This window comes from Crinia signifera, chromosome 5, assembly GCF_055691185.1.
Source record: "Crinia signifera chromosome 5, ASM5569118v1, whole genome shotgun sequence".
Taxonomy (NCBI): domain Eukaryota; kingdom Metazoa; phylum Chordata; class Amphibia; order Anura; family Myobatrachidae; genus Crinia; species Crinia signifera.
The window spans coordinates 190932386-190946868 of NC_139221.1; the positions used below are offsets into that span (position 1 = coordinate 190932386).

General features: G+C 43.1%; 1 protein-coding gene across 7 annotated transcripts in view; it reads left to right on the forward strand.

The window, feature by feature from the left end:
- The window catches only part of COL15A1 (collagen type XV alpha 1 chain), a 537229-nt gene that overhangs the window by 336633 nt on the left and 186113 nt on the right, over positions 1–14483 (forward strand). For all 7 annotated transcript variants that reach the window (XM_083188349.1, XM_083188345.1, XM_083188346.1 and 4 more), the window contains 2 exons: positions 6000–6116; positions 8246–8314. In XM_083188349.1, coding sequence (XP_083044475.1) covers positions 6000–6116; positions 8246–8314 — 186 coding nt within the window. The remainder of the gene's footprint in view (positions 1–5999; positions 6117–8245; positions 8315–14483) is intronic.

Consider the following 14483-nt stretch of genomic DNA (forward strand, 5'->3'; position numbering starts at 1 on the left):
CTATATATCTCCACCAACCAACCTGGAGATACCAGTGTGTTTAACCACTGGTGCTCCCTTAAGGCAGTTGTACGGGGATCAGCAATACAGGCTGCGACCAGGTTAAAAAAGGCTCGTGCCAGGGATCTATTATTGGCCGAAGAGGAGTTGGCTAGATTGGAATCTGCCCACAAGGCGAACCCCCTGAACAGAGCTTTGTTTAAACTACTCGTTAAAGCTAGGGACAAGGTTAACACGTTTTCCCTTCAGGAGGTACAAAGGAATATAGCTAAACTGAATCAGCATTTTTACACCTTTGGAATTAAAGCGGGCCGCCTTCTGGCTAGAAAACTGAGGGGTCACAGGGCTAGGGCAAGGGTTAGTCTTCTATATAATTCCCATGGTGCTAGAGTAGTGGACCCTTTCCGCATAGCAGACACCTTCGCGGAATACTATTCGCAGCTGTATAACCTAAATTCCGACGCGCTCACCCCTCAACCCATGTCAGCAGATATTGATGCATTCTTGAACAGTATTAACCTTCCGCGGCTGGACTCTGAGACCTGTCTGTCCTTATGTTCCCCCTGGTCCATCTCTGAAGTCGAGGCTGCCATTGACGCCTTGCCATGTGATAAGGCCCCTGGTCCTGACGGCTACCCTTCAAATTTTTATAAATACTTCAAGTCAGAACTAGCTCCTCTATTGCTGAGTGTTTTCAATGAAGCCTCAGAGTCCAGGGGCTTTCCCAAGGAAATGCTTGAAGCTCGAATTGTGGCGATTCCCAAACCTGGTAAACCCTCTACATCGGTCCAAAATTTTCGACCTATAGCCTTATTGAACACTGATCTTAAATTATACGCAAAGCTGGTAGCGAACCGTTTGGCACCCTTACTCCCCTCCCTTGTGGCGTCAGACCAGGTGGGGTTTGTTCCGGGCAGACAGGCCCCGGATAACACACGAAGGGTATTCAATATCCTGGAGTACTGTGATTTGAATCAGGACCCCCTATTGCTACTTTCTCTTGACGCTGAGAAAGCGTTTGACAGACTCCACTGGGGTTACCTCAGGTCTGCCCTGTTGAGATTTGGTTTTGGTGGAAGATTCCTGGATGCCATATTTGCTCTGTACTCTTGCCCTTCCGCGAGGGTGTTTGTAAATGGCTGCCTCTCTTCTAGCTTTCTTATTTCCAATGGTACTAGGCAGGGGTGCCCCCTGTCCCCGCTCATCTTTGTTCTGGCCATAGAACCCCTCGCGGAAAAAATTAGATCAAATAGTCAGATTAAGGGTCCGGTTATTAGTGGGATTTCCCATAGAATATGTATGTTCGCGGACGATATACTCCTATGTCTTTTCGATCCTGAGTGCTCCCTCCCTGCTCTACACACGATTCTTGAGGAGTATACTAATATTTCCTTTTCTAAACTGAATACTTCTAAGACGGAAGCCCTCCCATTGAATGTCCCCCCAGCAGTAGTTGCTCTATTAAAAGATAAATACCGTTACGCCTGGCAAACTAGGTCGATTAAATACTTGGGGGTGCATGTGACCAGGGACATTCACGTAATGGACTGTAATTTTACTCCATTACTCAATTCTTTTGAAACTTGATCCTGAAATGGTCCATTCATGAGATCTCCTGGCTTGGTAGAATTAGGGCCTCCAAGAAGATCCTATTACCTAAACTTATATACATTTTCCGGGCTATACCTAGACTCCCTCCCAGGTCCTTTATATGTAAATTCAACACTCTATTTTCTAAATATATTTGGAAGGGATCTAAGCCTCGAATATCTAGGGGGGTTCTCTCGCTTCCCAAGGATTTGGTAGGGGTCGCCTACCCGGATATTGAGAAATATCACATGGCATGCGTGTTAAGCCAGGCCAGAGACTGGTTTGAGCTTCACTCCCCTAAGCCTTGGGTGGTCATGGAACGCAATTTTTCCTCGAAAATCCAGCTAACTGATTTGTTTTAGGTCCCCTCACATGTATCCCCAACGTGGACTGGTCCAGGGGCAGCTATCAGAGCTACCTTATCGGTTTGGTATAGAGCTATACTGGATGATGATGAAGTTTCCCTGCCGGGCCCCGACCTAAGCTATAGCCAGACTCATCCCCAACTTACAGCTGAACTCCTGGATCGAAGTAGGCATATTATCCCTAAGGCAGTTGTTCCCTGACGGCACTCTCCTGCAGTTCTCCGATCTGCAGTCGCAGTATGGGTTGCCTAAACAAGATTTTTACAAGTTCCTCCAAGTTCGTCACTGGTTATCTGCTACCTTTAAAAATTCCTTGGCGGTCCCATCCTTCCCCAAAATCCTATACTTGAAATTGTCTTCTCAAACGCATAAAGGGGGAATATCGAAATGGTATGACTACCTGATCACAAAATCAAAAAAAGGGAAACTGCCAGCACAGTTAAAGTGGGAGGTGGATCTCTCCATCACTCTTTCAGAGGAGGAGTGGGACTCTATCTCATACGCAGGTTTAAAATGTCCAAATGTCTACACCACTCAGAAATGTTTTACAAATTATGCCAGAGGGCATACTTCACACCTCAGCGGTTACATGGGATTTGGCCTTCCGTCTCCAATCTTTGTTGGAGAAATTGCGGAGATGTGGGTACAATCTACCATATCTTCTGGGAATGCCGGCTGCTCCGTCCGCTGTGGTCTGCAGTGTTCTCTTTCATAAGTGACGTCCTAAGACTAAAAGTCTCGCCCGATCCGGTGGTGGCATTACTACACCACCACACATTATTATCTATGGAGGACTTGTACCTTCTTAGACATATCCTGATTTCAACTAAGGCAGCCATTGGTCAGTATTGGAAATCTCCAGTAATACCTCCAATCTCACATATTGCAAACAATGTACATAAACATTTTTTGTTTGAGACGGCCAACGCTAAATATTCATCCTCTGCTTCGTCAATCCTTATTAAATGGCACAAGTGGAGTGAATACAGAGAGATACGGGGCTTATCATTGTTTTACAATGAGTCCCCAGTCCTGGGGGCCCTTTCTTCTCCTCCACATTCCTCGGCTGAATAGTCTAATTTTCGGAGTATGTACCCCTTTGGGGTCTGTGTGGGATTTCTGTGTGCCACGTCACATGCTGGCGCCTTCCCATAGTTCCCTATCCTCTCCCTTCCCTCTTTTGTCCGTCCTTCTCTCCTTCTCTTCCCCCCTTTTCTTATATAATAATTACTGGTCTTGCTTAATTGATTGAAGTACAGACAAAATCCTTACAGATTACATTCGGTTGTTGAATGTTTGCCTTTTATCTGCACTTGTCTGTATGTTATAACTTATCGCGAAAATGTTTTTTTCCATATTCTGTTCATTTGCAAGACTTAATAAAAATTTATTATTGAAAAAAAAAAAATCTTATACCATTGTATATATCATACAATGGCATACAATTCGATGGTATACAATTTGAAATTGTATAACATCTGCTAACATTGTATCGCATCGCATCGCATATCATCGTATGCCTTATGGTATGCAATGCGATGGGCGCCGTGATAATACACAAGTACCGTTTGGAAATATGTTTGTTTGGCAGTTTCCAGGGCATAACTATAGGACTGATAGTTAGTCTTATATGTAAAGAAATCCATTGGACTGTGAGATTTACGCCATTTACGCTCAGCTTTGCATGAGAGATTTTGTATGTGCCTCGTTAATTTAATTTAGAGTGCCACGGTTGGCGTTTAGGCCTACGGGGAGTGTGGTGGGTAGCTGGAGCCACTTCATCCAGGGCTGTTTTGAGAGTTAGATTTAGGTGTGATACCGCCATCTCAGGAGTAGTGAATGCAGAAATAGGAGCAAGCTGTTGTTGCAGAGTGGAGGAGAGTACTTGAAATTTAATATCATTAATATTTCTGCGGGCTTGAGGTGGATTAAGGGATTTCAGTGTTTTTGAGTTAGAAGTACTAGAGGACAGCATGCAGGAGATAAGGTTGTGATCTGAGAGGGAAAGGAGTATTGGTGATTCCAGACAATGAGCACAGCTTAGTGAATACCAGATCAAGGCAGTGGCCTTCCCGATGAGTAGAGGAGTCAGTCCATTGGGAGAGGCCGAGAGAGGAGGTTAGAGAGAGTAGTTTGGAGGCATGAGCAGCAGATTTTGGGCTATCAATAGCAATGTTGAAGTCACCCATACAAGGGAAGAATCTTCAGAAGATGTCCCATGGATTGAATGCTCAACTGTATGTTTGAGTTAAGAAATAGTCAAAAATAAATGACAGAACCCAAAAAGCTAAATCTCCTGGCCCAGACGAATAACACCCTAGAAGAATTGAGTTCTGTCATAGCACTACCATTATATCTGATATTCGATTAATCAATAAACTCTGGGATGGTACCAAGGGACTGGCGCATAACTAACATAATACAAATATGGAAGAAAGGTAGCAAAACTAACCCCTAAAATTATAAACTGGTCAGCCTTACATCCATAGTGGGGAAAATAATAGAAGGAATCATAAGAGAAAGTGTCCAAAATTTCTTAGAATAGGAGAAGGTGATATGTACGGCTCAGCATGAGTTCATCAAAAATAGATTATGACAGACTACTTTAACTAGCTTCTATGAGGAAGCAAGTATGGAGGGTGGATTTAGAGAAATCTGTTGATGTAATACTTCTTGATTTCACTAAAGCTTTTGACACGGTGCCTCATAAAAGGTTATTAATAAAACTAGGTAATTTATGGTTAGGAGATACAATAGGAGATACAATTTGTAATTGGATTAAAAACTGGTTGCACAATCGGGGACAGAGAGTGGAGGTAAATGGCATATATTCCAGCTGGGGTAACGTTTCCAAAGTGAAGTCCCACAAGGTTCAATATTGGGTCCCAATTGTTTAATATATTCATTAATGATATACTGATATAGTAAGAAGGATTGCAATATTTGTGGATGACATAAAATTGAGTAAGATAATGCATTCAGGAGACGATGTGGACACATAAGTGACTTAATTAAACTGGAAAGGTGGAATATGCTAAATGTAAAGTAACTCATTACGGGAACAAAAATGAACAAGCTTCTTATAGAGTTAATGGATTTGTTATAGGGTATTCTGCTGTGGAAAAGGACTTTGGGGTCATAATACTGTAGATGAAAAATTGGGTAATAGTGCACACTGCTCAAGTGCAGCAGAAAAAGCAAACAGGACACTGGCATGCATTAAAAGGGGAATGAATTCAAGGGATGTCAATGTGATAATGCCTCTTTACAAGGCATTGGTGAGACCACACACTTGGAATACTGTGATCAGTTCTGAGATATGATTAGCGTGTTCAAATACAGAATTGGGAATCATATAGAACTGGGAGATGATTTGTTCACTAACAGGTCTATACTTAGGACATGTACTGAAGCTCGAAGAAAATAATTTCCGTACTGAATTAAGGAGAACATTCTTCACCTTTAGAGCAGTAAAATTCTGAAACTCATTGCCGGTGGGGGTGGCTACAGCAACTACTCTTAATGAATTTAAATTAAAACTGGATACATTTTTAGCCACTAAGGGATAGATATGATATGACTTACTCAAGTAGTTACAAGACAAATAGGTTGAACTTGATGGATTAACATCTTTTTTCAACCTTAGTTACTATGTTACTGTTTTTTACCCCTCTTGGGAAGAAGCCTGGAGAGGAGACCTACATGTCAGGGGGCAGGGCGAGGCTGATGTCTTCAAGCCACACCCCCATGACAGTCAACTGTGGACATTGGGGGGACTAAAATGACGCAAAGCACGCCATTTAAGCCCTGCCTCCTCCGGTATTTTGTGCAGCAGGGCTTCGGGGCTGATGCAGGTGACTTTTCCGCCTTCCAGAGGGAACTATGAGTGGTACATAATTTTTGGGAGCCTCCCATCCATTCCGGGGGGGGGGGGGGGAGGCTATTATGGTTCAATGTATTTTATAATACAGTGATGGACCTCAGTATAATCACAGGTAATGTAACTTTTGTTTTGTTTTTTTTGTAATATAAATAACTTTATAGGGAGATGTTGGTAAAGATGGCATAAAAGGAGAACAGGGGAATCCAGGAAGCAGAGGACCTCAAGGACCCCCAGGTCCACCAGGACCTCCAGGACCAGGATATGGTTTTGGATTTGAGGTGAGTTGAAAATGTAATTATTTTTTTAAATACTAGAACTATAAGTGCTCATGGGCCTCTTCCTCTTTTAAGATGCCCCTGTGTCTGTATAACTACTAATAGAAGTTTTCTTGTTAATTGATTGACCATTACTGGTCATAAAGTGGCCAGCGCTCTCACAATTGGCATAGTAAGAAAAGCAAATTTGTGAAAAATTAGAATGCTACAATTATAAAACATGAACAATATATTATTAAATATTGCAGTTAATTATTGTTTCTGCAGATAAAAGTTTAAAGCTTTTATACAGTATGTATATTTGTTCCACTTAATGCATCTGCACAGTTAGCCATTGCAAGTATTTAGCACTTACAGTACTGACAAGAAGACATTGCTTTTTTTTTTATGTAGATTTGTGGTAAACTCACTATTGGTAACCTTTCTGCGTACACTTTAAACAAATTTATGCGCTATATAAGAAACTATTAATAAATAAATAAATAAACGAGACAGACACAAGTGCTGGCGTTTCAAATAGAATGTCAAATTTATTAATTGAGAGCTATATCTGACTATAAATAGTGGCGGCACTACAGAACAGTCATAGAAAAGAGGGGGAAAAAGATCAACACACAACATTCAGACATCATTGGTGTTCAACTCTTCCATCGCAACCCACCCGTGCAGATGGTGCAGCCCATCTCCTGTCCATGGGCATGAGCGCGCACCCCACTATCTACATATGATTTCCATATAAACAAGGACTTTAATGCCGCCAAGAAATAGAAAATAGGGATATGAGGGTGGGGAAATCATCTGACTTCCTACTTGCCTACTCCTAACACATAGAACCCCTCCCCTGACCCCTAATTGGTTATTCCTATCCTTGTCAGAACTCCCTAGCAACATGCTAATCAAAGTGTCAGCATCTCAGATCCCTTTGGTAGTTTATGTCACCTCTTGCTTAAACAGCCCTCGGTTTTCTATCACTTTCCAATAGATGGAGTGTACTGTAAGTATAGTATTGTGTATGGGATTCAGTATGAAATCCCGGCGGTCCGGATCCCGGCGTTCAAAATTCCGATGCCGGAATCCCGACCGCCGAAATCACGACAAGGGGGGGACGTGGATCTCCCCCCCTTGCGGGCTCGCTGCGCTCGCCACGCAGCGGGCCCGGTGCCTCGCTACGCTCGCCACGCTAATTTATTCTCCCTCCAGGGGTGTCGTGGACACCCACGGAGGGAGAAAATGTTGGGATTTCGGCGGTCGGGATTCCAGCGTTGGGATTCTGAACGCCGGGATCCCAACCGCCGGGATTTAAACTGCATCCCTGTGTATGAAGTAACTAATCAAGTACATGATTTTCATAATGTGAAACTTCTGTAAAATGTCACTAATGCCAGTTTTGGAAAATCAATATTAAATGTGTATAACTGAAATTGTATATTTAGGCAGTAGTTTAGAAGTACCAATAGTCATAATATACTGTATTGTTATAGAAATACATTCAAATTGTATATAAACACTCCATAATACACTGAGCAACAAATTATTACAGCTCATCGATATATATGTCTAGACTATTAATTATGTAAACTAATACATTTTGAACAATCAACAACTGATATTGGCACTGTTCGCAGCAACAATAGATGTCTTAATAGGCTATTTAATATTTGAAGTCATGCTGGGTCTGAGATCAGTAAGCCTGAGTATGCCCCAGTGATAATGTTGATCCCTTGATAGCTTGTCTCTGCTTCTTTATCTAAACAGTAAACAAGCTGTTTGTACTGGCAGCCATGCATTCATACACTCCAGGATACTGGTGAGGGATCTGGACATCCCTCTACAGTGTAATTGTAGTATTTAGGTTACAAACAGCTAATACAGTCTTGAAGGTGGTGTTGGCTATCAGAGCCAAGCTCTGAAAAAGCTCAGCTTTTTTGACCTTGTTAAATTGGCCCAGGCTGCAGTTCCCATTCAGTGCAGTTGCCTAAATAGAAATGATACAGTACCTACTGTATATAATGCAAAAACTGCCATTTCAACATGATTTTTGGGATGCCTTAGTTTAAATAAATAGGCCACTAAAATATTTAAATAATAAACATAATAATAATATCTGACTGCTGATATTTGGATTATGTTAGGATATGGAAGGATCTGGAGATTTAACTGCATCAAGAGCTGCAGGAACTACAAGTATGCAAGGTTTAAAAGTAAGTACATAACATATCATTACAAAGTAAATAATAGTTATTTATAAATATCTTTGGTACTTGTTTCCTAGCACGGCGCCCTGTGACTAGATAAAAGATTTAGTCAGGGCTGGTGCAAGGCACCCCAGGCGAGTCGGGGTGGGGGCGCCCCTGTGCCGGGGGGGGCGGTGGTGGTGGTACCTGTGTATAAAACTTGCGGCGCCGGCTTCCCTGCAGTGCTGGAGCGGGCTGGGGTGTCCGTGCCGCGGGGGTATCTGCGGCGCTGTCATTGTGTATAAAGCTGGCGGCGGCCGGCGGGGTCCCTGGAGTGAATAGAAAATAACTAGCGCTATGCGCGCGGCGGTGCGGGAAGTGCTAGTTATTTTCTATTCACTGCAGGGACCCCGCCGGCCGCCGCCAGCTTTATACACAATGACAGCACCGCAGGTACCCCCGCGGCACGGACACCCCTGCCCGCTCCAGCACTGCAGGGATGCCGGCGCCGCAAGTTTTTTACACAGTTGGGGTGAGGGGCGAACTGCCGCCCTCCAGGTGCCGGCGCCCTAGGCAAATGCCTAGAGCTGCCTAGTAGTGGCGCCGGCCATGGATTTAGTAGTGTCTTGAGTGAGACAGGGTTGTATTTTGGATATGTTTTTTAGATGCATGTAACATGATTTGGTGACAGATTGAATGTGGGGAACAAAGGACAGTTTAGAGTCAAGGATGACCCCTAGGCAACGAGGATGGTAACTGTTCTTAGTTGGTGGAAATATAAGTAATTCCATTTTGGAAATATTGAGTTTGAGATGGTGAGAAGAGATCCAAGATGAGATGGCAGAGAGGCATTCAGAGACTCGGCCCAAAACCACTGGTGACAACTCTAGGGTTGATAGATAGATTTGAGTATCATACGCATATAAATGATACAGAAATCCGAAAGAGCTGATGAGTTTGCCAAGAGATGAGGTATAGATTGAGAAAAGCAGAGGATCTAAGACTGAGCCTTGCAGAACTCTGACTGACAGAGGTAGTGAAGAGGAAGTAGAGTCAGAGAAGCAAAGACTGAAAGAACGATCAGAGAGGTAAGATGTGAACCAGGAAAGGGCTGTATCATTAAGACCTAGGGAGTGCAGTGTTTGTATGAGAAGAGTATGGTCAACAGTGTCAGACGCAGCAGAGAGATCTAGAAGAATAAGTAGGAAGTACTGGCCTTTAGACTTGACAGTTACCAGATCATTCACCACTTTAGTCAGTGCTGTCTCAGAGATAGATATAGGTAGATGTTTGTGGTTTTTTATACTGGTGGTGAGATGTGGATGTGAAAGTACAAGTAGAGAAGTAAGTAAAGAGCTCATGAGTGTTTAGAAATGGGGAGTGAATAATAGAAAAGGCAATGTGCAGTGTCAGGGAGATTATAGGATGGGTGAAGTGAGAATTCCATGAAATGCAATGAGAAGTAGCAGTTTGGTGAGTATGATTGTGATTGTGTGTATGGTGGAGGCAGGGTTAGGTAGAAAAGATATGTATAATAAAGATGTGTAATAAGTATTGTTTTTACCTTGTTTGATGTTGTTCAATGTTTTTTTTTAAACTGTTCTTTTAAGAATAATTTCTACTTCATATATGTTCTAACTAGACAACTGCCATGGCAGACAACTGCTCTGAGAATAAAATGCAGAGATATAGCGGGCTGATTAGGAGAAGGTACAGCTGAGGTCACATGACCACCTAATCAAGGACATAAATTAGCCTTTGCTAGATAAACACTAGGCCAAATATCCTCCCATAAATTAAACCTCACTGAACAACTTAAAAACAGGCAAAACAAAGACTACAAAGAAAAGAAAAAAAAAAATCCGGTACTTTTATATTAGCTTGGCGCCCACGATGTTCATCACAGTGCATCTCATCGCATCGCATGCAATATAGCGGCATGTGATGCGATGTGATTTTTAATTGTACAAGCACCCTGATGGGTGCTTACAATGTTAAATGCACCCCCATTTTCAAAGCCACCCCCACTATCAACGCCAACCCGAAGCGTGGCGAGCGCAGCGAGCCCTCCGGACCCACTACATCCCATGGTTAAGCTGTGCCACCAGGATGGACTAGGAGAAAGGTTTCCGAACGGTAAGTTCTTACAAAATTCCCTTTTTACTATGAGCGAACAAGTAATTCCGTATTTGGTGTAAAACTCATTAAGTCTGCAATTGGTATTTATACATAGCTGCAGGGCCGGTGCAAGGATTCTGGGCACCCTAGGCAAATTGGCAGCCGAATACCCCCCCCCCCACTGGGCCCATCAGGCAAAATGCTTAAAAAAGCTTGACGACAATGCTTTTTTAAGCATTGAAATGTTGCTGTAATTGATTCAAGTTATGTTTATTTTGGACGGAGTGCGGCTTATTTACAGTTGGTTATATGCATTGGATGAAGCGGGCACCAGTTACAGCAATTACTTCTACGTGGTTGTGGGCAGCGGACCTTCGGTGTGTATGTACATATATATATTTGTAGTTAGGATAAACTCCAGGGTTTGAAAAAAGTGTTTTTATTGTGCAAAAGTTTCGGGGTTCTAAACCCCTTCGTCAGGCATACAGCTAAAACACTGTGTGTATGTATATATATATATATATATATATATATATATATATATATATATATATATATATATATATATATAGGGCAATAGGGCGGCACTCACCAGGGCTTGTAGTATAAAAGAAAGAGTCAGACCACTTTGGGGTTCTCCGTTCGACGTTTCAGTCGCTTGGACTTTTATCAAGAACTTTGGGCATACACAAATGAACAGTGTCAGTGCACCACATTTTATACCCTCAAAGTGTACTGTGTCACTTACCCTCCTCCCACGCACGCCGCCGTCCGGCCGGGGATCGCGCACAGGGGTGACGTCAGGTTGCCTCCGTCTGTCTCTGACGCTGGCCGCCGCGGGTGTGAGCCGCCCACTGAGGGGCTCGTCTGGCGTGTCACTCGCTTCGACACGCCTCCCTCCGTCAGTGTGCGCACCTCCTGTGTGCCGATCTGTTAGGCCGCCTCGCTGGCGTTGTCATGGGGATCTGGGGGCAGGACAAAATCGTATCAATACTAGATTGGTGAATCCTAAAATCTCTCCGTGATTCTACAAATTATTTACAATCACCCACGTGTATAAAAAAATAGACAGATACAAAACACGTATATACAACATAATAACAAAATAATTACAAGACAAACACTGAATTGCGGACTCATTCAGTCAGGTTTAAGTGTCTTAGCTTGAGTCCAGACCATACAACACTGTGCATGATACGGAATAGGAAGACTGTTCCTCTGTTTTAGTCCTCTAGTTGTTTTCTAGAGGTCTAATCATGTGAACTCTGCAGGTTGACCTAATGTTCCAATGTCGACCACTGTGTCGACCGTGGGCTCCCGTCTCAGCTGGAGACCCGGAGTTGGGCCTATGTAACTTGCAATGAAAGACTAATAAGGGAATCTAGTTCTCAAATGGCACTGGGCATCCTATCGAGGTACACGGGGCCACTGAGGATGTGGGGTGTAACTTAGCAATGCCAGTTAAAGTCCAACCTAATTTAGGCTCTGATACAGTGCAAAGGTTCTTGATGAATGTAACTGAAGCAGCTACTGCGTGTATAAAGGTGAGTGATTGATATTTTGGAACAAGGGTCTAATACCTATTGGTGTGACCCAGGGTTTCAAGTGTTAAAGGGTGTGTGGATCTAAAAAGAACAACAAATACCCCAAGTGCCATGCTGGCCACCGAGCCACTTTCCTGGATCTCACCTTATATAAGGATGTGGATGGAGCACTTAAAACCGAACTGTTTAGAAAACAGACCTCCACTAACAGTCTGCTCCACCACCAGAGTTTTCATTTCCCTCCGACGGTTAAAAATCTGCCAAAGGGAGAATTTCTGCGTCTTCGCAGAAATTGCACTGACATCCAGTCTTTCGAAAACAAAAGCCAAGAACTCTCCAACCGGCTGCTGAGCAGGGGGTATAGTAAGAGGTGCATTAAGAGCGCTAGACACCATGCCCGAACATGCGACAGACAAACTCTTATATTCCCACAGAATAAAGCAAAAACATCATCACAACCGATACGCTTCATTAGTAACTTTTGTAATGAATGGAGGGAACTACAAAATATACTCTCCAGACATTGGCCTATCCTCCAAAATGACAGCATCCTCAAAGGAGCACTGGGAGAACGACCAGATTGCAGCTGGCGCAGAGCACCTAATCTCCGCGATACCCTAGTACAAAGCCATTTTTCTAAAATTAGAAAGTCCACACTGGCAAAGGCAACGGGTACCTATCCCTGCGGCCATTGTAAGGCGTGTGCCTTCTTGGATAAAAGATCTTCCGTGATAGATAGGAACAACAAACCAATCAAGATTGCAGGGTATTTCAACTGTGAGACCAAAAGCCTGGTCTACTGCTTGGAATGCCAATGCAACCTGAGATACGTTGGTATGACCACACGCCCTCTAAAACAGAGAATACTCGAGCATGTAGGGAGTATTCGCAACGCAGCGTCTGACCTTAAAAAACTTAAGAAGTTAACTTCTGTGGCACGCCACTTCCAGAAACATCATGGAGGATCTCCCAAGGGTCTGAAGGCTTTCGGTCTAGAGCAACTCCACTTAGGGATTCGTGGAGGTGACATTACCAGGGAGCTATTGAAGAAGGAAAGTAGTTGGACTTTCAGACTCAATTCAGTAACCCCAATGGGCCTGAATGAGTTCATTAATTATGGAGTTTTTTTGAACCCATAAAATCTGTACCCAACCCCTATTCAGCTAAAATCCTCTTCTTGTGATTTTATCATTCATTAATGCATAGTATCTCCTACACAATCATTGCATTCTCTCTCTTTTTTCACCTCCTCCCACACAAATAAATTTTATTCCTTATTTTTTCCTCATTTTTTCTTCCTTTTCTTCCCCCCACTCTTCCCTTCCTTTCCCCCTCCCCCCCCCCCTTTCTTTCACCGCACATTATCACATTTCATTGAATTTATTTTTATTCACTTTTTTTCACGCTCTCCATTCACACCAGTGTGTGTGATCTTAAACCCATCTTTGTCATCATCCCTCTCATTTTGTGTGTTCATATATTCATAATTCATACTCTCTGTGTATACAGGGAAATGCACCAGTGGCTTTCTTCACATATGCGTACATAGGTGTATACGCATATGACCCTTTATATTATATATTTTTGCACTATACCTAATATGCATCATTCACTCTGTTACATGTAACTTGTTCATTGATGGAGTAGGAGGACTATTTAAGTAAAACATTATGGTGGATATAGATTTCATCAATGCATACATCATATCTGCAAAATATTGGACTACTATATACTCATTTCATCTTTATTAAAAGGTTATGATCTTCATGTGGAATTTCTCAGACTACATTTAATAAATATTCTCCCTCTAATGCTCCGGACTTTCAGGCCCCGGTCCCTAAAAGAATGCACACAATTGCATGCATTTGCGTATATATAATGTTATCTTTATATTATCTCATATTACCCCTAATTAGAACAATTAGGACTCTATTATGTTCCTCTTTCCTTCTTTCTCCAAATTAGGATCGTAACATCCTTCTCCCCCTTCCCCTAACTATTTAATGGACGCATCAGTCCTATGTTTGTAAGTCAATTTTTTCCAGCAGGCTGACCAACGTAGGTCCCCTCCCCCTTCCCTTCTTTTACCTGCCCCCACCTGGGATTGGCCAAACACCATTTAAATAATGGGCGCCAGAGCATACCTGCACACCGATTGAGAAAGCTTGCTAAAGTGAAACGTACGTCTCGGTTGCTCCAGGTTCCCGCTGTGCACGAGCGGGACCTTGCACGCTTCACATACTAGCATTTGGCTCCTATCATAGCAAACAGCACGACCCCCGGCCAGCTGAAGGTTCCTACTGTATGCCGGCGCAATTGACGGAGGAATACACCGGCGGCTATGTCCTTCTGCCGCCTACGGCAGTAACACCTGGACGGGACATTTCATTACCGCCGCTTCTCCATCACAACCAGCTTACCTTAAAGCTTAAGGCTTTCACTGGCTAACAGCACAGCCGCTGGAGACACATTGCGGCAACTTCATTTATTTGCCGCCGACGGAACTAATCCCTGTACAGGACACTGAATCAGCG